Source organism: Parambassis ranga, chromosome 1 (genome assembly GCF_900634625.1).
Source record: "Parambassis ranga chromosome 1, fParRan2.1, whole genome shotgun sequence".
Taxonomy (NCBI): Eukaryota; Metazoa; Chordata; class Actinopteri; family Ambassidae; genus Parambassis; species Parambassis ranga.
Genome location: NC_041022.1, coordinates 21,092,048 through 21,112,905, shown reverse-complemented (window position 1 = coordinate 21,112,905; position 20,858 = coordinate 21,092,048). Strand labels below are relative to the sequence as shown.

Here is a 20,858-nt window from a genome sequence, read left to right as displayed (position 1 = left end):
ATTGATGTGCCATCCTGGATGAACTGCACTACCTGAGCAACTTGTGTGGGTTGTAGACACCGCCTCATGCTACCTCTAGGGCTGAGAGCACTGACAAAATGCAAAAGTGATCAAACATCAGGCAGAAAGGATGAGAGCAGAGAAATGGTCTGTGGTCAGCACCTGCCGGATTCACAATCAGTGTTGATCCTAACTGGACAGGCTGATTTCACACAAGTGTGACTGACTTGGAGTTACATTGTGTTCCCTTTATTTTTTGAGCAGTGTATAAAGCAAAGTAGTGAATATTTTCATGCTCTATTGCTACAACATAAAATTGCTTTACTACATCTAATATCCATCTCTAATCTAATCTAGTCTAATCAAATCTAACCTAATCTAATCTGAAGTGCAATGTGTTTGGGAACCTCTCATTTGCCTCTCATTATCTTTGGATTTTATCTGCCATAGGACCATCTCAGCATAATCATGACATCATCTACATTTATCTGGAGCAGAACTGAATAAAGGCAACAACTCAACAATAAACTGTACATTAAAGGAGGAACCATGAAATGTGTGCCTCTCTCAGCTGATGGAAGTCGATTGCTGTATCCACTGTCTACTGTTCCCAGTGCTGCTGTCTCTTGAGACTGTTTCGGAAGAGAGAAAGAGCTCGATACAATTAATTCACCTCAGACCCTCATCGCCACCTTTGTTTATTTGTCCTTTCTCAGCGTTCTCACCTTACATCCATCCTCCATCACCCCCCCTCCGTTCCCTTAGTGTCTCACTGACCAGCTGCTTTCCTCCTCTCCACCCTCTCTATTACCCCCCCCCCCTTCCCCAATACCAGGCCCGGCAAGGACTGGCCCACCCCGCCCCACCCCTCCTGGTCCCGCAGGTAAACCAGAGACGCCCAGGGCACACCCTGGCCAGGAAAGGCCCAGGATCGCCTTACGGCCTAGCTGAAAAGTCCTCTTTCTAATAACAGCGAGTACATCACGGCCCCACTTTGAACAAAGCGCCAGGGGAGTCGAGGGACCAGACCCCCTTTCAGGGCTTTGTCTGAGCTCTGATTTAGAAAGAGACTTGGACCGTACTCAAGAACGGGGATTGAAGAAACATCACAGACACACAAGTGAGGAAGTCTGAACAGTATGGAACCATAAGGGAAATAAATCCATAAATCCAAAGCCTCGTATACATTACAACCTATCAAAGCAGGTGAAAAATACATGTTTTTAGCCATCTAGTGTGGATATTATTCCAACATTTGCATGACTGCTTGACTGCTGTGGCAGATACAAACTCTGACATTTAAGTGAATTTTAGAGCCTGCCTTCAGAAAATCATTTTGTATCAGTGCATGTACAGACATGGAAGACTAAACTTGGGTCCCACTGGCAAACTAAACCCCCACAGAGGAAACCACTTAACTCCACAGGCAGGTAAACTGACCTGTATGTGTGTGCCTGATATGGCTCGGGCAGAGCAAAGCTTAAGTACCTGAAAATCCCCCTCTTAACCTTCAATCTCCTGCTAAACTGCAGCTGAAATTCAATTCGTAGGACCACTTTGAAATGACTAAACACAGAGATGACAGCAGACAGTGTGTGATTTCACCTCTACAGGTTAAATGGGTTCAAATTGACATAGAAAAGCATGACAAAGAGTGTGGATGAGTAGAAATTAGTGGGGCACACTTGAACTATAATTAAGGTGTTGCTATGTTAGCACCTGCTACCATACATTCATAGTTGTACACACTGTGTTCTCTGAGGGCTAAGGCCTGCCCCAGCAGCAAACAAGTAGCTTTTAATAATTTGGTCGTGGTTAGTGATCCAAATGTGCCAATTTGTGTATCTGTGCTGCAGCAACTGGCGCCTCAAACGTTCCTCTCTGTGCTGCAGACTCACACCCCCATGGAGGGCTTCAGCATCATCTATCCTTGTACTCCAATATACACTTTTTCAGGCTAATGAGGATTTGAATTTAAACCCTCTCAAAATAAATCCACAGAAAGTCTTTGTTCCACATCAGTTCTGATGAGCTCTGCCTCACATGCCGTTGATGTAATTCCACACTGTAATAATCAAGTCTGTTCTCTGCTCATCCATCCTGGTTACCATTCAGGACAGGTACAGACTGCAATGTACTGTCAGGACTGCTGCTAACCTGCCTGACATTATTTTTTTTACAAATAATATTGGTACAGTTTAACCACACTGCTTTCTACATACAAATCATGCACTTTCACTGTATACATAATTGTCCACTCATGGACCTTAAATACTATCTGCTCCATTTGTACTACTGATAATTTAAGGCATTTAACAAAATGTTTGGACACCACCGCTCATGTGGGGCTTGACATGAACCTCCTTAGTGATAGGGACTGCTCTGTAACCACAGTATGTTACACACAGCAACAATCTACTTTCTATAAACAAACGACAGAAAGCTGCAATTGACCAATCACAATCAAGGATTCATCACAGCTGTAGCATATAGTAAAAAATGCACATGCCTTACAGCACTGTGTTACACCTCTTTTTAAAGTACTCTCACGGAGACAGTGTTAGTAGTTGTCTTTGGGACATACATCATGCTGCCACTAGATGTCAATATAACTATATTTTAAAAATAGAAGACTATAAGCAGTCTTCAATGATGCTTGTCTGTAAGTTCTAGTGAAGTATTTTATATCCACATCTGATACATGGCTGTCTAAAAGTCTCCAAATGGCATGAGCAAAAATATTACTTTTAAATGAAACAGTATAACAGGTTCATTCCCACACTTTTATTTTGTCCCTGAAACTATATGTTTTGACTCAATAGTGACAAAATAAAATAAATCTATTTTATAAATCGTTTTTATTTTGTTGTTTATTTTCTCTCCTTTAAAGCGACGGGATGCCTGTAAGACAGCGCTGAGGTAGAAGACAGAGGGTGTGTGTGACACTGCGGAAGCGCTCTTCCTGTATCCTGACCCTCCCCTTCACACCATCATACAGGAAAAGCTGCTCTTATCAACACGGACGGAAGCAGCCGGCAGATCAGAAGCCATCCGGGGACGGAGGACTTCACCGCCGAGATGGCTCAGGCGAACATCTCGGTGACGGAGAGCCAGTTCAGGTGCCCCATCTGCCTGGACATCCTGAAGGACCCGGTGTCCATCCCCTGCGGACACACCTACTGCATGGCGTGCATCAGCGACTACTGGGATCAGGCGGATTCGGGCTACTTCAGCTGCCCTCAGTGCCGGGAGACGTTCAGCCCTCGGCCGGTGCTGCGGAGGAACACGGTTCTCGCCGAGGTCGTTGACAAACTCAAACTGAGCGAGATGGTCCCGGCGCCGGAGCTTTATCTGGGGGGCGTCGGCGAAGTGCCGTGCGACTTCTGCCCGGCGGAGAGCAAGCTGAGAGCGGAGAAGTCTTGTCTGGTGTGCCTGGCGTCATTCTGTGAGCTCCACATCCTGCCGCACCGGGAAGTCGGCACCTTGCGGCGGCACAAACTGGTGGCCGCGGTGGAGTGCCTGGCGGAGCGTCTGTGCGCTCAGCACCGCCTCGGTCTGGAGCCTGCGGGGAGCGGGTTCGAGGCGGAGGCCGCGTTCGAGTGGAGCGGGGACTGCCTGCTGTGCGAAGCTGACCAGGAGGAAATGCACAACGTGGACACACACAGGGCCAGGAGACAGGTGCTGGCACGCACTCCAAATTCTAACATATAAACTAGGACTCCTAAACTTAACCTGGTACGACAGGAGGGCCCTTTGAAGAATAAAGTTTGATTAGTACACTAAAACATTCCTAAAATATTGCCTATAAAATATTAGTAGCTTTCATAACATAACAAACTCCACTGCTATGTTAAAGTTATGGGAACTTGTGGTTTGGTTTCCTCAAAATTCACTACTGTTAGTGAGTCCTTGTAATGATTCACTAGTACCAGAACAGAGCCATTGTTCAATCATTTGAATGAATCAAACATTAAGTAGTCTACACTCTAAAGCAGTGTAGAAAACTAAAAAATACAATCTCATAGCCTGATCCCAAATATCTGAATGTCTCTGTCTTATCTCTGATCATCTGCCTCTCCGTCTGTCAGCTCCAGCTGCAGGAGTCTCAGAGGATAATCCAGGGGAGGGTACGGACTGTAGAGAGAGAGCTGGAGGAGTTTCAGCAAAGCCTGGAGTCAGTCAAGGTGACACACATGCACACACAGCCCTCTTCCACGTGTGTTTATTTAAATACATACAGAGAGCTTCCAAGAACCTGTTAATGACTTAAATAAACCATGAGTGCTGGAATTTACCTGAAAAACATGAGTTGTTATCCAACACCTGTCCTGTGTTTTGAAAAGGCCATGGTCACACTTGTGTCATGGAGAAACTGGAGCATGATAATTATATTGTAGTGTTTGATAATGAGGAGCTTGGAGGTGTTTGGGGTTAATCAATAAATTTAAGAGGATACAGGAAGATGCTGAAACAGGGTAAAGTAGGTATATCACATTAGACTTTACCAGAACTGCTCATCTCGTAGAGTCTGTCATTTAGAGCATTGCTGTAGTGCAGATAGACACCAGAGTCCATTTTTGAAGACAGCCGGTGCTGTGCGGTCCCTACCTAACCTCCAAACAAGGCTCACACACTCACCTCTCAAACACATTGGAAACTGATACGATAGCTCCTAAGCAAAACTAAATTATGAAAAAAAATCCACTTCTTCAGTCTTCTTTCTGCATCCCCTGAGCATCAGCTCCCTCCCTCCAGCCTGCATCAGCTGCTGTTGGTTCTTGGAAAATCACTCTGATCTCTGGAACATCAGACCATCACTTTGTATTGACCTGCCTGCACTTTTTATGCAAGCTAAAAAAGCATCACTATAGGAGTGGATGTAAAAGACATGGTCATGGTTTATTAAAAAAATATCCAGTATCACACAGCAATATGAATTGATAAGGTAAAATATGACCATAACGTCCTGTGTGTGTGTTTCAGGTGTCCGCTTCAGCTGTTTTGGAGGACAGTGAAGCTCTCTTTGCGGAAATGGCGCTCCGTTTGGAGAAAACCAAAGCAGAGGTGGGGAGCAAGTTTCAGCTGTAATGTTTTCAAAATGTGGACCACTGTCTGAGAAAGTAAGCAAGTAAGACCTTCTGTTTGCATACCACAGGTCAGAGCGAGGCTGGAGGCAAAGGAGAGAGCGGTGGTGGGGAGAGCTGGACGAGACATAGAGCTGCTGGAGAAAGACCTGGAAGAGCTGAGGAGCAGAGACCAGGAGATCAGCCAGCTGCTGCAGTCTGAGGACAGTGCCCATTTCTTACAGGTGAGGAAGACAAACAGGAAGAATGTGCAGCAGGAAGTGGGCATCAGATTTCAAACAGTGTCGGCTCTTTTTATAAGAACATTATGAGGGATACTCAGGCTCATCAAGAACACAAGTAGGATGCATTAGATTACACAAGTGTATGCAGACCCAATAGCATCAAGGTGCAATAGTACCACCCACCATTTTGGAGTCTGAATCATTTAAGCCACATGTGTCAAACTCAAGGCCCGCGGGCAATTATTCAAGAGGGAGAGAGTCTTAGTAGCACAGCAGCATAAATCTTCACATTTGAAAATTTAAGACTATCAATGGTTCCAGACCTCTGCTACAAAATAATTATTAAAACAATCAATCAAATGAATAAAGTGTTCCAGATTAATTTACTTTTCGTTAATGAATGCATTAATCTGCTCTTTTTAAAAGGATTCTTATTCGTCTGGAATTTTTTGCCACACTTGAGAAGTTCACTTTCTCTGAAGACATTAGCAGCTTCTGCATACAGTAATATTCCCCCATTACAGTTAATGCATCCTGGAGGCCAGAGGAACTCACCAGAGAGTACTCATCAGCCTGTAGATAAAGGATGGAGAAGGACGAGTGGATGAGAGAGAGAATGAGTCAGCGGTGACCAGTGGAAAAAGGCAGAACCTGCCTGAGTGCTATTTTCCAATTCAATTGTACAAGGAATGAAGGAAAAGGGGGGGGGGTATTTTCCACTCTCTGTCTTTACCTGCTCAGGCGGCTCCACTGCTCTGCACCCCTCTCGCCGCTGGTCGGCACACTACAGCCCTCAGTCTGCCCACAGAGGCCTTCAGCGGTGCCAGGCGAGCCCTATGTCACCTCCGCAGCCACATGGAGGAGGTCTGCAGGGAGGAGGTAGACAAGATCAGCCGGGCAGGTACACTATACGATGCTCAGTCGAATACATACACAAAACATGTGTTACCCATGGTGTCAATTTCTAAAATGACTGTATTCCATTTCCAGTTAATGAGAACTATATGCCTGGTGGAGAGTGTGTAAAAGGTAAGCATAAGAAACATGATACACACACACACACACACTGTGATAGTCAGATCTGAGGTGACCCATTTCTACCAGGCTGTGGGTTTGGACATGACATGTAACACTGTGAGGGGCAGTGGACGTGTTAATTATTGATGCTAAAAAGGACAAGGCGATGTCTGATACAACTCAGTCTGGCTCCTTTCCAGCTCTGCTAATCTGTAGTTTTACTGGAGGCAAGCAAATTCAATGCCGATCACTTCAGTTTAAATGAATTAAGTTAATGGAGGCTTTTCAGCCACAGGAAGTTACTTATGTTAGCTGTGTCTTACTTTAAAGCTTCTGTGAAACTCATAAACACACTTATGATGATCGTATAGGATGAAGCTAGCATTAGCTCGCTGACTGTAGATACAGATTACCTGCCAAAAATCAGCATTTTACCATGTGAGCATGCAGATAATAACATGAAGCTTAAAGTACTTGTGTCAGAATTTATGCAGATGACTGAAGACACATTGCTGCTGCTCAAACAGTTATATTAGCTTCTGTGGGGTGCAAAGTGAAAACAATGTGGTAAATGCTTATCCTAGACTGCATCATTGCACCACTTATAACTTGCCAAAATGGTGGCCTGTTTTTGGTTAAATGGCAGATTATTATTGTTATTAAAACAATTTTAAAATCCAACCTATATCTATTGTAGGTTGCCGAAATCATAGTGTGGAGAACTCCAAACCTCAGCAAATGCAACCACAACTATCTGCAGGGCAACCTACCAATAGGGGTAAGTGGAAGAAAAGGGGGCTTTTAGTTCAACAGCTAACTAAACATCAGATTTGGCCATGCTAATGCACTGTGAGAGACTAACAGGCTGACTATTCCTCTTGTCACTAATTGTACTCCTTAACCTGGTTACTACAGTGCATGTATTATTGGTTCCTGTTTTCTTTTCTGGTCTTTTGTTGACGAGTAAACTGAACGCTGGGCACAGGATTTTAGATCACATTTGTCTGGCACCTAATTGGTTTTAGAACACCCAAGCTACACTTTTGAATACCAAAACTGTGCAGTCGGATACATTTCTCTGTATGTCATAGTACACTGGAGTTACAGCCTGGTTTCTGTTGGGACATTCCCGTCCTGACATTTTGATAGCAAAGACTTGACGAACTGTTCCTCTGAGATTTAGTACAACAAACCTGCCAAAACTTGAAATTCCTTCAGAAGAACTCACCAGAGTGCATACTCTGAAATAGATAAAAGCCAGATCAGCAAGATCAGTGATCCTCAGTATGTTTTTTCCCCACACTGGGGGAGAGTGGTGAAGAGGGGAGCCACTTTTACAACAACACACAAGGTCATCCACACAGATAAGCTTTTCTACTGTATATATAAACTGGTCATTCCACAGCCAATACATTTGTAATTACAACCATACTTACCTTAATACTTAGACGAGCAGAAGCTAAAGCAATCTTTAAAAATCTTTAAGTATTTTTGAGTGTTTCTGCGTCTGTCTGTTTTGTTTGTTTTCACCCTCCTCTCCAAACCCATGCTATCTGAAAAGACGTCTCTGGTAAACGCTCTGCAGTAGAGGTTGTCCTGTTGATAGGATTTTGCGGCTCATTAAATGAAGCAGTGAGCTGTGCTCTTTAGGCTCTCTGCCGGGCGGGTAGCTTTGATTGAATCTTGGATGCGTGGTTGAATAAAAAAATGGCGTCTATGTTGCCTCCCGGTGTGGGTTTGTTTGGATATTAAGCACAGAGTGTACATGCCGTGAAGAACAAAACATTAATTTTGACTGAAATTCATAAACTAATTATTGTCCATCATACTTGTGCTGATATTGAGTTTACAGATAAAAGGTTTTAGTAGTGTGTGTGTGTGTGTGTCTTCATAGCAGTGCCAGTGGCGTTCCCTCTGTCGCCTTTGTCTTTGCAGCTGGCTGATCAGAGGATGCGGGCCACTTTCCTCAGGTGTAAGTACTTGCTACTTGATCATTACCCTCTTTTCATTTTATTTTTCCCCTCTCTGCAGTACTTTGTGGTTCATCCATTGATTGTAATCACCCAACATGTCTTTCCCTGTCCTGCTTTCTCTTTCCTCCTCCTCCTTTCAGTTCACCCCCATAATAAGAATCTTACTTGGAAATCTGAGAGGCCAGTTTAAGATCCTCATAAAAGATGGATGCGCAATCATACTGTATTTATGGCATTCTGCACTGTGTTAAGACGGCTACATTGTCCTGACACAAACAAGCCAGCAGACAGGATGACAGCACTTTGTTAAGCATGAATATTTGATGTGGTCAGAGGAGGGATTAAAGCTATATGTGTCATTTGTGCCCTCTGTGCCAAAATGTCAACTGAATTACAGGAAAGGTTCAAAGACACAAGACGATCTGGCAAAAGAGTGAGGGGGGTGCACAGACATTAAATACACAAGGGCAGGGAAGACGATCAGACACAGGGGACACACATTAGGGCGGGGCGGGAGTACACGAGGAGGGGGAAGACCAATGAAACCAGGGGAGAGTTAGAAACTGTCAAAATAATGATTGTTACTCATCAAATCTTATTAGCAAAAGATGATCATTCTGATACTTCTTGTTGTTCACCTTTCTCTTCCCTTTCCTTCCAGTTTCATGTCGTCTGACACTGGACCTCGATACAGCCCATCCCACCCTGTTCGCTTTGGACGACCCGCAGGGCGCCCACTGTGGCGAGGAGCTGCAGTCCTACCCTCCTCACCCTCAGCGCTTTGATTCTGTAGCACAGGTCCTATGCAGGGAAGGCCAGTTTGGTGGTGCCAGCTACTGGGAGGTGGAGTGGAGGGGCGGAGGGTGGGTGGACATCGGCGTCACCTACAGAGGGATCGGTCGCAAAGGTGGAGGAAAACCGTGCTTGCTTGGACGCAATGAGAACTCTTGGCGGCTGAGGTGTACAAATACTGGGTACGCCGCATGGCATGACAACCGTAAGACCACGGTGGCCGCGCCGCCCTGCCCCAGGATTGGCGTGTTCCTGGAGCGCCAGAAAGGAGCCTTGTCCTTCTACAGTGTGTCGGACACTGTGGTGCTCCTGCACACTTTCAGTTGCCCATTTTCTCAGCCGCTGTATCCAGCCTTCCGTCTGGACCTGGATTCCACCCTGCTCATTTGCCCCCATGAGTGAGGCAATGGAAATCCAACTTGACTGTGCCCCCTTTCTTTTCCAGGACCCTGCATTTTATCTGCTGCAGGGAAGGACTGTTCACTCTGCTTCATGAAGGTTGCTGGTATGGACACAATATCAGAAACGTCACAGTCAGTCAACAAACCTGTCTTTTACCAACATCCTTCATTCTTTCCACCTGTGAGTGTCAGTGTACTTTTCCTATCGTAGCATGTCTGCTGTTAAAAGTAGCATCAGAGGGATATTTCCCCACAGATTCCAGATACACGGGCTAAATCAGTAATGCTAAAATACTGATCAGTGTTTGGATCTGTTTGTGTTTTACATTGTTTTCTTTGTGCTTCTTGAAATTGAAGGGAAACGTTACTTTTTATAATAGTAATATACATAAATAAAGCTGCAGACTCACCTCAGATGAAATGCCATGTAGCTTTGTAAAAGGGCATTTCTTGGGTTAATGTTTGTTTTTTGAATGTATTTAGGTTATTTTATGTAATTTGTGTGTGTGTGTGGTGCAGAGAGGAGCTTTGTTATTGTCTTGCTAGAAAAAACTGACACTGTACTAGTAAACCTCCGTCTGTTATCTGAGCTTAGCCCTTTGCCCAGTCAGCAGTCAGGTTGTTATGCTAAGCTAAATGGCTGCTGGCAGTTTATATTTTACATGCGAGTGAGCAAATAAGGTGCTCCAAAGCTGTTAAATGGTTACATACATACTGCAGGTCATTTTCAATTTTTTCAAGTTGTAAGCCATTATAACTATAGTAGACAGTACAGTACCATTGACAGGCGTTTATTCTGACAAGCCATCAGATGTGTTTTTATCCATGTAGTAGGTACGGGTAGATTGTTCCATGTCCTTCTGAGAAGTCATTCTCCTTTGTAAATCCCAGACTGACTCCTTGATGTACAGATTGAGCCTCTCTGGGGTTTGTACCATCAGTCATAGGACGTATTCCTCCTGCAGATGATGAGCTTAGATGGTAATCTAAAAATCTAAAGTGCCTGAAACATTATACGATGTAACTTACTGTACTCTGCATGCTTCCTCATCCAGTTCCATTATTCCATCATATCCAATCATGTTCGATCTTATTAATACCTCATTTCTATCAGTCATGGGAAATGTAGAAAAAAAACTTCTGCTATTTTAAGCTGTACCACTGAGAAAAGGTTTGTTTTAATGTGACAACACTTGTTAGAAGATTAAATATTTAATTAAATATTTTAACTGCTGTTTCCTTCTGGAAACCTTTTCATTGTAGCATGATGAGGAACAAGGCAGTAATAGACCTTGCCTTCTATCTGAATGGATGCCATACTGTAGCCACTGGCTTTTTTGAATTATCACAATGTTTTGTTGTTGTTTTTAAGAAGCTTATCCAGGATTGTGATGATCTGACCGAGCACTGTGTGAAGAACTGAAAATTTATCATGAATCCCAAAGACACAAACAAAGATTCATCAAACTGTTGACTCTGTAAAACATTAAGCCAAAGACATGTTTCATAATATATCTTCATTAGAAACTGCTTTTTTTGCCATAAAGTGCATTATCCACAGACTATATATCATGAAGTGAAATGTCTCCTTGACTCTCTGTGTGCTTTTGTTGTGTTTGTGTGTGTGAAATATGTTGTACTTAAATTTTGTTTTTCCAAAGATGGTTTTATTTAACTTGCAATAAAAAGGATCCATGGAGGTCTTACCTGGACACCTGAGGCTACTTTTTAATCATTATGGGGAAATTACAGAGGTGCACAGTGTATGGATTGGTTGTGTGCAGATGTTTCCTGTCACATTTTATACAGTCATGTTCAAAAGTTAGTGCCCCCTCTTTTTTGAGTAAAATATATTAAAATCACAGTGCTATGTTAAGTAAAAATAAAACAAAAAAATTAGACTTAGACTGTATTTACTCCCCCTACCTGCTTCCGTAGGATTTAATGTGGTGAGCTGCAGCAGGTGCTGCTGATGATCAGTCCTTGATGAATTGATCATCAGCAGGTGTGCAGACCTCTCCCTCAGACCGGTAGTACATCCTCTGAATATTTACTGTACCACCAGTGATCTGTTACAGGTTTAAGCATATTCTTCCTCTTTACACCCCAATGTCTCAGTATCTTCATCTAAAAAATTAGTCCATGTAAATAAAAAGCTGGTTTAGCAATAACAAGTCAGTCTCTGGATTTACTGTTCTTATGTTATATTTACTGTTGAGTGCTTTCTCCTACATAGATGAAAGACAATTTTGTATTGTTCCCACAAGCAAATCTAAAATGGGAAAATGTATGGTTGATGGCCCCATTGTTGCTGGCCAATAGGGCCATGAACAACAACAACTCTCTCATCATCAACATTTTGAGCACAGCCTGAATAAAAAATGTCACCAGTAAAAACATAAAAAACGTTCTTTTAGAGTATGTTTTATCCAACAGTGTGACTCATCTTCCTCTGTAAAGATGAATCGTTCTCTTCATCGTTCCTCCGTGTCGCCTGACAGTCTGAACTCAGGGAGGCAGTGTGTCCTGTGCCTCCTGTGGGTTTACTCCACGGAGTTTCCACCCATCGCAGTTATTGTCACGTGACCCACGATAACATAAACAGGTGTCATATGATTTGCGGGGTTTTTCCAACATGGCGGTCGGTGTGCAGCAGCTGGCTGCGGCTCTGCTGTTTATCTTCGGCGGGGTGTTAAGTTTTCCTGTCGGTCAAGAAATGAAAGACACCTCCACCTGCGGATACGAGGTTAGACACTTTTACACTGTTACACGCTGTTTGTTGGTTTGTTTTACGTGCTTAACATCAACAGCTAGCTAAAGCTACTGGAGCTACTCTCACTTTCATTTATCCCGGCGTCCTGCTGTCAGTGTGGAGGGAGGTGTTGCACTGAGAATATGATTAAAATAGATTTATTTCGCCTTAAAGTCCTTAACACATTTTCTCTACTACCTGTGTGTCTTCCTTAACAGTAGAAAGCAGAGCAGTGCTCATAATGTGTGTGTTTGTGTGTGTGTACAGTCATGTCATGCCACCAAGTCCAACATGCTGAATGTTCACCTGGTCCCTCACACACACGACGACGTTGGCTGGCTCAAGACTGTGGATCAATACTTCTATGGAGGTCAGACTGAATCTGCTGACTTGTTTGATCAGTTTCATTGATATATTGTTTAGTTTTCAAATACCCAGTGACAGAAGCATTTGTCAACAGCAGTTTTGTTATGTTATGCTTCTGCATCAAGGTAAAGTAGAGTAAGTAAAAGTAAGTTTAGTGAGTTAATCTCATGTAATGTACAAATCCAATTCCTATAATCACATGCATTTAGAGAAGATGAAAAGAGGAAAACACAGTCTTTGTGGAAAGAGGAAGCTTTTTTCATTGCTTTTTGATGTTATTAGATTGTGACGAAGAAGAGGAAATGTGGGGGAGAGATAGCCAGCGATGATGTGCCACTTAGCCATTGGATTGCTGTATCCAGTTAGTGCATAATAAATAGTTAAGTAGTACAAAGTAAACAAATCTACAGTGCAAAAAGGTAAAGAAGAAAAAGTCCTACTGCTGTTTTTTTACTAAATAAAAAAACCACTGTGATGGAGTTTGCGCCACCTCGTACTGTGGTTTTACGCTGAATAACACTTCCTCCCAAGCAGATAGGAGAACCCACTGTCTGCTACATCAGAGTTAAACCACAAAAGACTAGTCCAGACTAGTCCAGAGCCAATTTGTGTGTCACATATTCTTCCTTGTTGGACAGGTTCTTTCAAGTAAGAGTGCTGAAGGCCTTCCAAAGGTTCAGAGAACATACAATGGAACAGCAGTGGTGGATCTTAGAGGACTGAGTAGTACAGTAGTCGTAGTGTCCTTTAGAGGACTAACATCATTGTTTAGTTTGTCCTTTCTTGGCTACTGTAGAAACAGGGCAGACCCCATTCTAAGCCTAATCTAACCATCATTACACAGACCAAAAAACAAAAATGTACTTTAAACCTTAGAGTACTCTGACTTCTCCATAAAACATGGAGAAGACAGCCTCCTGCTGAATGGGCATGTTAAAGACATTGCTTAATAACTTGCAGGTCCTGTCCTGTGTTTTCTGTCAAGAGATCTCACTATAAAACTATAAGAATTTTATAGTTCTAGTGTGACTAAGGGGACTAGCTTGCACTTTTCAAGATCACATTTCTTTTATAATGAACCATGTGGGTCATTGTCATAAGGCAGAAATCATGTGCACTCTTGATTGACATGTACTCACTATTTGTATGCGACTGTGCATAAATGCAAATTATTATCCAGTTTTTTCATATTTCGCAGTAATGTTTGGCAGTTTTTAGTGATTTCTTTTTTTAATTTTCACATTTTACAATATTTCTTTTGAAATTTCTGCTGCCATGAAAGGTCCTGCTACAAATAAGGAATGTAAAATACATATTTATACTATTTGAAAAAGCGCAACAACTTCTAGTTTTCATTGCAGTTACATAACTTTACTGTCTTTGTTTACGTGTTTTTTTATTTGCATAGATCGTAATGACATCCAGCATGCTGGGGTTCAGTACATCCTGGACTCGGTGGTGGATCAGCTGTTAAAGAATCCAGACAGGAGGTTTATCTACGTGGAGACAGCCTTCTTTTACCGTTGGTGGAAGCAGCAGAGCTCCAGCATGCAGCAGACAGTCAAACAGCTGGTTAATGAGGGTATGTGATAGTGTTCTGCTGCATTCATTCAAGCAGAGTTTGAATGTCTTCACTGGAAATATTTCTTCCTGCAGGCCGTCTGGAGTTTGTGAATGGCGGCTGGTGCATGAGTGATGAAGCCACCACACACTACAGTGCCGTCATTGACCAGATGACCATGGGCCTTAGGTTCCTTAATGAGACTTTTGGACATTGTGGTCGTCCCCGCGTTGCCTGGCACATCGATCCATTTGGCCACGCCCGAGAACACGCCTCCATGTTTGCACAGGTAGCTAAAATGTACACCTGTGTGTCATTTTGTTGTGAGTTGAAGGTGTTGACATCAAATAAACCACAGAAAAAGTTAGCAATAACTAATAACAACCTAACAAAAACGCCTTGAAAATGTTTCAGATGGGGTACGATGGCTTCTTCTTTGGTCGTCTGGACTACCAGGACCGTGCTCGCAGGATGATGGACAAGGAGCAGGAGCTTCTCTGGAGAGCCTCTGACAGCCTCACACCACCAATGGCTGACCTCTTCACTGGTGACAAAAAAATCAGGATCAGACAGCGCTCTGTGTAAAATTGCTTTTTAACCTTTGTCTCCTTTACCAACAGGGATCCTTCCCAATGGTTACAACCCTCCTGAAGGCTTCTGCTGGGACCAGTCATGTGATGACCCACCAATCAGAGATGACCCTGATCTTGAGGACTATAATGTTAACGACGTAGTGCTGCGCTTCCTTACAATCGCCGCTGACCAGGTTTGACACAAGCACACACAAAATCCCTTTATAGCTTAAAATACCTTTTACCACAAAATGACTTAAATAACAAGCTCAAGGCAAAAGTAAGCTTGACATAAGAAACAGATGTGTAGGTGAAACTGTTTACAAGAAACATGTATCTCTGCCCCATGGCTAGCTGCCATGGGACATGGAATAAAGTTCCAATAGTTAATAGATAATTCTTCCTCCTCTCTCAGGCTAGGGTGTATAAAACCAATCACATCATCATGACTATGGGCTCAGACTTCCAGTATGAGAACGCCAACCTGTGGTACAAGAACCTGGACAAACTGATCCACTATGTCAACGCCCAGCAGGCAAACGGCAGCAACGTCAATGTGCTTTATTCCACGCCGTCCTGTTACCTCCAGGAGCTGCACCGAGCAAACTCCACATGGTAATGTCAGCTGCAAATGAGCAGGGAAATGTTGTTACTGGATCTGTAGTACCCAGAATCACTGTGTGTGTGTTGTTTCTGCACAGGGCCCTGAAGAGAGATGATTTCTTCCCCTATGCAGATGATGCTCATGATTTCTGGACTGGTTACTTCACCAGCAGACCAGCGCTGAAGCGTTACGAGAGGATCAGCAACAGCAACCTGCAGGTAGTCTGAGGCTCATGCATGAGTCTCAAATCTGTATCATGGTTGCACCATGTCTGTTATATTGGAAAAGATTTACATTAAGTTACATTAAGCTCTTCTATGAAAACAAAATTCTGACAAGCATGTCAGATCAATCAGATAAATCCAAGGTTGTACTAAGATAAATATTCATAATTTATGTCATTTGCATGCACATGTATTGGAGCCATATTATGCATATTAGCATGACTGTAAAATGTCTGCAGTCATACAACTGTGTGTTTTTGTTTTTGTTACAGACATGTAACCAGCTGGAGGTTCTTGTTGGTCCAACTTCCAGAAAGGGACCTTTTGGGACGGGTGACAGCCAGACAATGAGTGAGTAATCAGTGCAGTACAGATTTAAGTGAACAGATTCTGAGATAGATGAAAGTGTGAAGTGATGACTGTAATTCTTGATGTTAGTGTTGTATTGATGGTAATACTCGGTTCAGAAATGGTAAAGAAAACTAACTGGCAGTGTTGTGTTGTCACTTGTGTGCAGGGAAAGCCATGGCTGTGGCTCAACACCATGATGCTGTGTCGGGCACAGAGAAGCAACATGTGGCAAATGATTATGCTAGGAGGCTAGCTAATGGCTGGCAACATTGTCAGGTATTTCCGTATTTACAAGATGTTATGATGCTCATGTAGAGTAGATTCATAATTGAATATTTTTTGGTTGTGTCATTTCTCTTACAGGTTTTAGTCAGCAACAGTCTGGCTTCTCTCAGTGGTTCATCTGCTGAACGAATCTACTGTGATAACCTCAACATCAGTGTGTGTCCTCTCACTGAGTCCAGCAAAAAGGTGATAAAATGAACTATAACACGAAGTACTGTAACCATACAGTTAAGTCTTTCCCCCTGTAAAACAGTCCTATTACAATAGAGATTAACCTTTCATTGTTTTTTCTTTCTCAGTTCTCAGTCAATGTGTACAACCCTCTTGCTCGGCCCGTCTCCTGGCCTGTACGGCTGCCTGTCAACGGCAAAGCATACATGGTGGCAGATGCTAACGGAAAATCTGTGGACAGCCAGGTCAGTGTGTGGTTCATACAGCAATCCTGCCAAATTGCTCGTGTTTTAAAATGGATTGTTTTTTGGTTATATTTTCGAATGTTGTAAAATATGAACAAAAAGGAGTTTGTGCAAAATCTGAGCCTGTGTCTGTGTTTTAGGTGGTTCCAGTGTCCAGAGCCACTCAGGGGGTGAGGAAGAAGCGGGGCTTTGCTGTCAACGAGCTGGTGTTCCAGGTTCAGGCTCCTCCTCTGGGCTACACCACCTACTCTGTGTCACTGCTGGAGGACGGGCCTCCACCTGCCTCCACAGGACACCGCGCACCCACAGTGATCCAGAACAAGGTCTAAAGTCTATATATTTATAGACTATAAGGCTATAATCTAATACTTGGGACAAAAAGAAAGCGAAGTGTGATTCTTTTTTTCTAAATACTTGCTTGTGTGTCTGTGTACTTCAGTATCTACAAGTAACCTTTGACCCTGATACCGGACTCTTAAGCAGCCTCAACAACCTGGAGACCAAACAGAGCATCAGCCTAACACAGAACTTCTATTGGTAAGTGATACTGAGACACTAACAGTACTGTATTAAACAAAATGAGTTTACCGAAACTGTTTTTTTTTTGTGTTTGTGTTGTGTTGCCTATTCCAGGTACAATGCCAGTGATGGTAACAACTCAGAGAGTAACCAGCCATCCGGAGCCTACATCTTCAGACCCAACTCTTCCACTCCTTTCATCATCAGCAAAACGGCCAAAACTGAGATCATTCAGGTAAAGAAAGTTCACATTCAGCTCTTTTTCTTTTCTGTGGGTGTTTAGATGGCTAAACACGTATTGTCCCCAGAACTCGGTGGTACAGGAGGTGAGGCAGTGGTTTGCTCCGTGGGTGTCTCAGGTAGTGCGTCTCTATGCAGACAGCAGAGCTTTGGAGCTAGAGTGGACAGTTGGACCGGTGCCAATAGAGTGAGTTTGTGCTCATCACATATGCACTGTAGCAATAAATGTGAAATACAATGGAATCGTTTTTAATGTTGCATTTTTTATGCCTTCAAATAAAAGTGAGTAATGGTCTCGTTTTGTTTATCCTTTAGTGACAGCCTGGGGAAGGAGGTGATCACTCGTCTAGACACCAGTATCAAAACGTCTGAAATTTTCTACACCGACTCAAATGGCAGAGAGGTGTTGCAGAGGAAGTAAGATAAAGATCTGTGGAAAATTCATTTGAAGCCTTTAAAACATCTAATGAATGCTACAGGGCTATTATAAGATGGACAGCTTTGCGATTGAATTCACATGAAGGAAAGTTTGCAGAGTGTCTGTGTATGCCTGTGTCCAACAGGAAAGACTTCCGCCCCACTTGGCACTTGAGACAGTCTGAGCCCATTGCTGGAAACTACTACCCCATCAACTCCCGTGCTTTTATCAAGGTGTGTTTTCAAAGGAACAACAATAAAAACATTTCTGAGAGTAAACGTTCTCTCCAAGATCTCTAAGAAAATATTTTACCTACCTACCTTGATATACTTGTGGCTCACTGCATATATGTGTCTTTAGGATGATGTGGACCAACTCACTGTGGTGACGGATCGCTCTCAAGGTGGAGGCAGCATCCACAATGGCTCTCTGGAGATCATGGTATACCCATCCTCCTGCAACATAATTAAATGCTTCATAACTGAATTCAACTGAACAACACAACCACACATAGCATTATTTGTCAGTACCCGTGCAATGAATTTCACCTGTTTTGATTCCTCAGCTGCACCGCCGGCTGCTGTACGATGACGTCCGTGGCGTTGGTGAGCCTCTCAATGAGACCTCTGACATCTTCCCAGAGGGGCTTGTAGTCCGCGGCCGCCTCCTGCTTTCCCTTGACCGTCCTTCCACTGCAGCTGACACACACCGGCCCCTCGCCCAGGAGGTCGTGCTCCAGCCCCTGTTGACATTCACTGATGGGGAGCTGGACCCAAGCAGTCAACTGGAGGTGAGGGGCAAAGTGTGCTAAATGGATGTTGTACAAGCTGTGCAGGTCATGTTAGGTAACATCTTTGTATAGATTAAGATTTTAGTTTGTGTGACAGATTGTGTCAGAGCTCTGACCCCATTCCTGTGAGTGTGTACGGTCTCTTAGCTGTATGAAGTGCTGCTGGTTCCAACCCGTTTCTGTCCTGTGCACATATTTGCATTTTCCAGACATCATTTAATTATATCTCAGGGGAGCTAAGCTGAGCTGTATGTTGCCTTCAGCTCCAGTTGCACTGACATGTTTTCAGAGGCAGCACTTACTCAAACATATTAACCTCCTCCTAGTAATTACACTGTGATTAAATATGCCGTGTACTTCCTGTAACACAATCTCAAATGCATCAGTCAAACATGAGCAGGCACCTTATGATGTTTTTTTTTCCGACCAGCCGCCTCTATGTCTGTGCTTGTCTGTCTGCAGTTCTCGGGGCTTCAGGCTGCGCTGCCCCCTGCTGTCCACCTCCTCACACTCAGTCAGTGGGATGAAGACTTGGTGCTGCTGAGGCTGGAGCATCAGTTCCAGAGCTGGGAGAGCAAAATAAACTCAAAGCCTGTCACAGTCAACATGCAGGTCAGACATTCTAAAACATTTTACACCATGACAGACTAAAGCTGTAGTGACATGATAGAAATTATACAATCATTCGTTAATTTAAGCTCAAGTCTTTTTATGTATGTGCAGAAGCTCTTTTCCTCTCTGGATGTTCTGGGCATGTCTGAGCTGAACCTGTCAGCCAATCAGTGGAAAGATGAGATGAAACGTTTTGATTGGACACCTCAGAAAGGTACAAGACACACAAACACCAGCCGATAACTACACTTAAATGAGTCACATGAAATCTGGACTGAACGATGATGCAGTGGGTGCAGGTTATCCCACATTTAAAGCTTCCTGCTTGAAGCATCCCTAAACATCAGAGAGGGTGACTAATACAATATAAACACTAAAGCTGTGTTCACACATCAAGACTGTTCCACACATCCTGTTCCTCTTTCACGCATGTAGCACACAGCAGATGTGAAATCACTGCTAGATATGGCTGTGTCTCGGTTTATTGCAGAGCAGGAGGTCTCACATATAATAATGTTAATACCTATGCTGCATAAAGCTGAAGGTAGTTTTAATGCTAACAAAAGAGTGAACAGCTACGTGCTACATGGGACAGCTGGAAAGAATATAAGATGATGGACGCACTGTGCAACAGCTTCAATGTCATCCATACACCCACCATGTAGTCTGCTGTTATAACAAATGAGCAGCATCTTCTGGGGATTACGCATATTACCAGTAACAGACTGTTGAGTTAGAATACCTGGCTATGTTTCAAAGATCACCTCCTCCTGCTAATGAGATGAGTTTCAACCTTGACCTTTAACCCCAGGGTAAAAGGAAGGCTATCTGTCGTGATTACCCAGAGTGAACACTAAGCAGCCAGATGTTGGTGTGTTCTGGCATCTGACCAGCGGCTTCCTGCCAGTCACTGATGGGCTACTTGGCTGCTAGTTGCAGGCTCATGTTTAGTTTAAACAGAGTGGAAGGTGAATATAGAAATCCACTGACACTTTGTAATTCTACAATGATAATCGCTGCTCTATTACAGTCAGCTATAAAGACCATTTCCCTGCAGGCTCTAATTAGGCAGGCAGTGCAATATAATGGGTCATAAATGCATTGTTATGGTTCAGTTTTATTGTAAACTACAGGGTTTTCATGGTTTAATAAGACCGTTTTGGTAAGGAAGTACAGTCCATCAGGCTGTTCACTTTCACCCTATACTTGTTTTTTCAGAGGAAAGGCCCCTGCTGAAGACCTTTGAAGACCCCTCTATGTGGGAGGTGACCTTGAGGCCAATGGAGATCCGAACATTCCTGCTCAGAGTCAGTCTCAGATCGGCCTCTGACTGAACACAGACTCGGCCTCCTCTTAAGATGTTTTTTAAACTGACGTGCCAATTGAATGCCTGAACACGACACAAGCCGATGCTGCCTTTTTGGAAAATGTTGATGTGTTTTAGCACTTTCTCCTCCAAAAACATTATTACATATTAATATCACTACCACAAACTGGTGCCAACTTGTTCTGACTGCCTGACGTGTGCAACCTTGTATTTTCTACCAATGATACTTTGAAAATGATTTTAAACTGATCGTGAAACTGCACATAATAAAATTTATCTTTCTTACTTCTTTTGCATGTTTTTGTTAATCCTCTGCATAATCACAGGGCA

The 20,858-nt window shown here is 43.2% G+C and overlaps 2 protein-coding genes across 4 annotated transcripts; both read left to right on the top strand.

The window, feature by feature from the left end:
• Positions 1-3,001: 3,001 nt before the first annotated feature.
• Positions 3,002-11,085, top strand: LOC114439064 (E3 ubiquitin/ISG15 ligase TRIM25-like). 3 transcript variants are annotated; one of them, XM_028410809.1, is made up of 9 exons: positions 3,002-3,678; positions 4,089-4,184; positions 4,984-5,064; positions 5,156-5,308; positions 6,050-6,209; positions 6,299-6,337; positions 7,023-7,103; positions 8,223-8,297; positions 8,960-11,085. In XM_028410809.1, the coding sequence occupies exons 1-9, from the start codon at positions 3,079-3,081 to the stop codon at positions 9,490-9,492; spliced, it is 1,818 nt and encodes a 605-aa protein (XP_028266610.1). In that variant the 5' UTR covers positions 3,002-3,078; the 3' UTR covers positions 9,493-11,085. The 3 variants fall into 3 exon arrangements, with proteins under 3 accessions (XP_028266610.1, XP_028266599.1, XP_028266618.1); XM_028410798.1 differs by having other exon boundaries at positions 8,220-8,297; XM_028410817.1 differs by lacking the exon at positions 7,023-7,103 and having other exon boundaries at positions 8,220-8,297.
• A 1,002-nt stretch (positions 11,086-12,087) lies between these two features.
• Positions 12,088-20,813, top strand: man2b1 (mannosidase, alpha, class 2B, member 1). Its single transcript, XM_028410285.1, has 23 exons — positions 12,088-12,237; positions 12,511-12,613; positions 14,018-14,191; positions 14,266-14,459; positions 14,585-14,717; positions 14,791-14,936; positions 15,158-15,357; positions 15,444-15,564; positions 15,843-15,921; positions 16,088-16,197; positions 16,285-16,392; positions 16,506-16,622; positions 16,763-16,945; positions 17,062-17,159; positions 17,256-17,376; positions 17,450-17,568; positions 17,697-17,798; positions 17,945-18,032; positions 18,160-18,240; positions 18,365-18,589; positions 19,052-19,201; positions 19,313-19,415; positions 20,420-20,813. Exons 1-23 carry the CDS (start codon positions 12,127-12,129, stop codon positions 20,533-20,535), a joined length of 2,982 nt encoding a protein of 993 aa, XP_028266086.1. The 5' UTR covers positions 12,088-12,126; the 3' UTR covers positions 20,536-20,813.
• Positions 20,814-20,858: the final 45 nt, after the last annotated feature.

Bases quoted from the DNA above. Each gene is read 5' to 3' on its own strand.
- man2b1 (XM_028410285.1), top strand. From the start codon at position 12,127: ATGGCGGTCGGTGTGCAGCAGCTGGCTGCGGCTCTGCTGTTTATCTTC. The intron at 12,238-12,510 runs GTTAGACACTTT...GTGTGTGTACAG, and splicing joins CCTCCACCTGCGGATACGAG to TCATGTCATGCCACCAAGTC. The intron at 14,937-15,157 runs GTTTGACACAAG...CTCCTCTCTCAG, and splicing joins TTACAATCGCCGCTGACCAG to GCTAGGGTGTATAAAACCAA.
- LOC114439064 (XM_028410798.1), top strand. From the start codon at position 3,079: ATGGCTCAGGCGAACATCTCGGTGACGGAGAGCCAGTTCAGGTGCCCC. The intron at 5,065-5,155 runs GTGGGGAGCAAG...TGCATACCACAG, and splicing joins TGGAGAAAACCAAAGCAGAG to GTCAGAGCGAGGCTGGAGGC. The intron at 5,309-6,049 runs GTGAGGAAGACA...TTACCTGCTCAG, and splicing joins ACAGTGCCCATTTCTTACAG to GCGGCTCCACTGCTCTGCAC.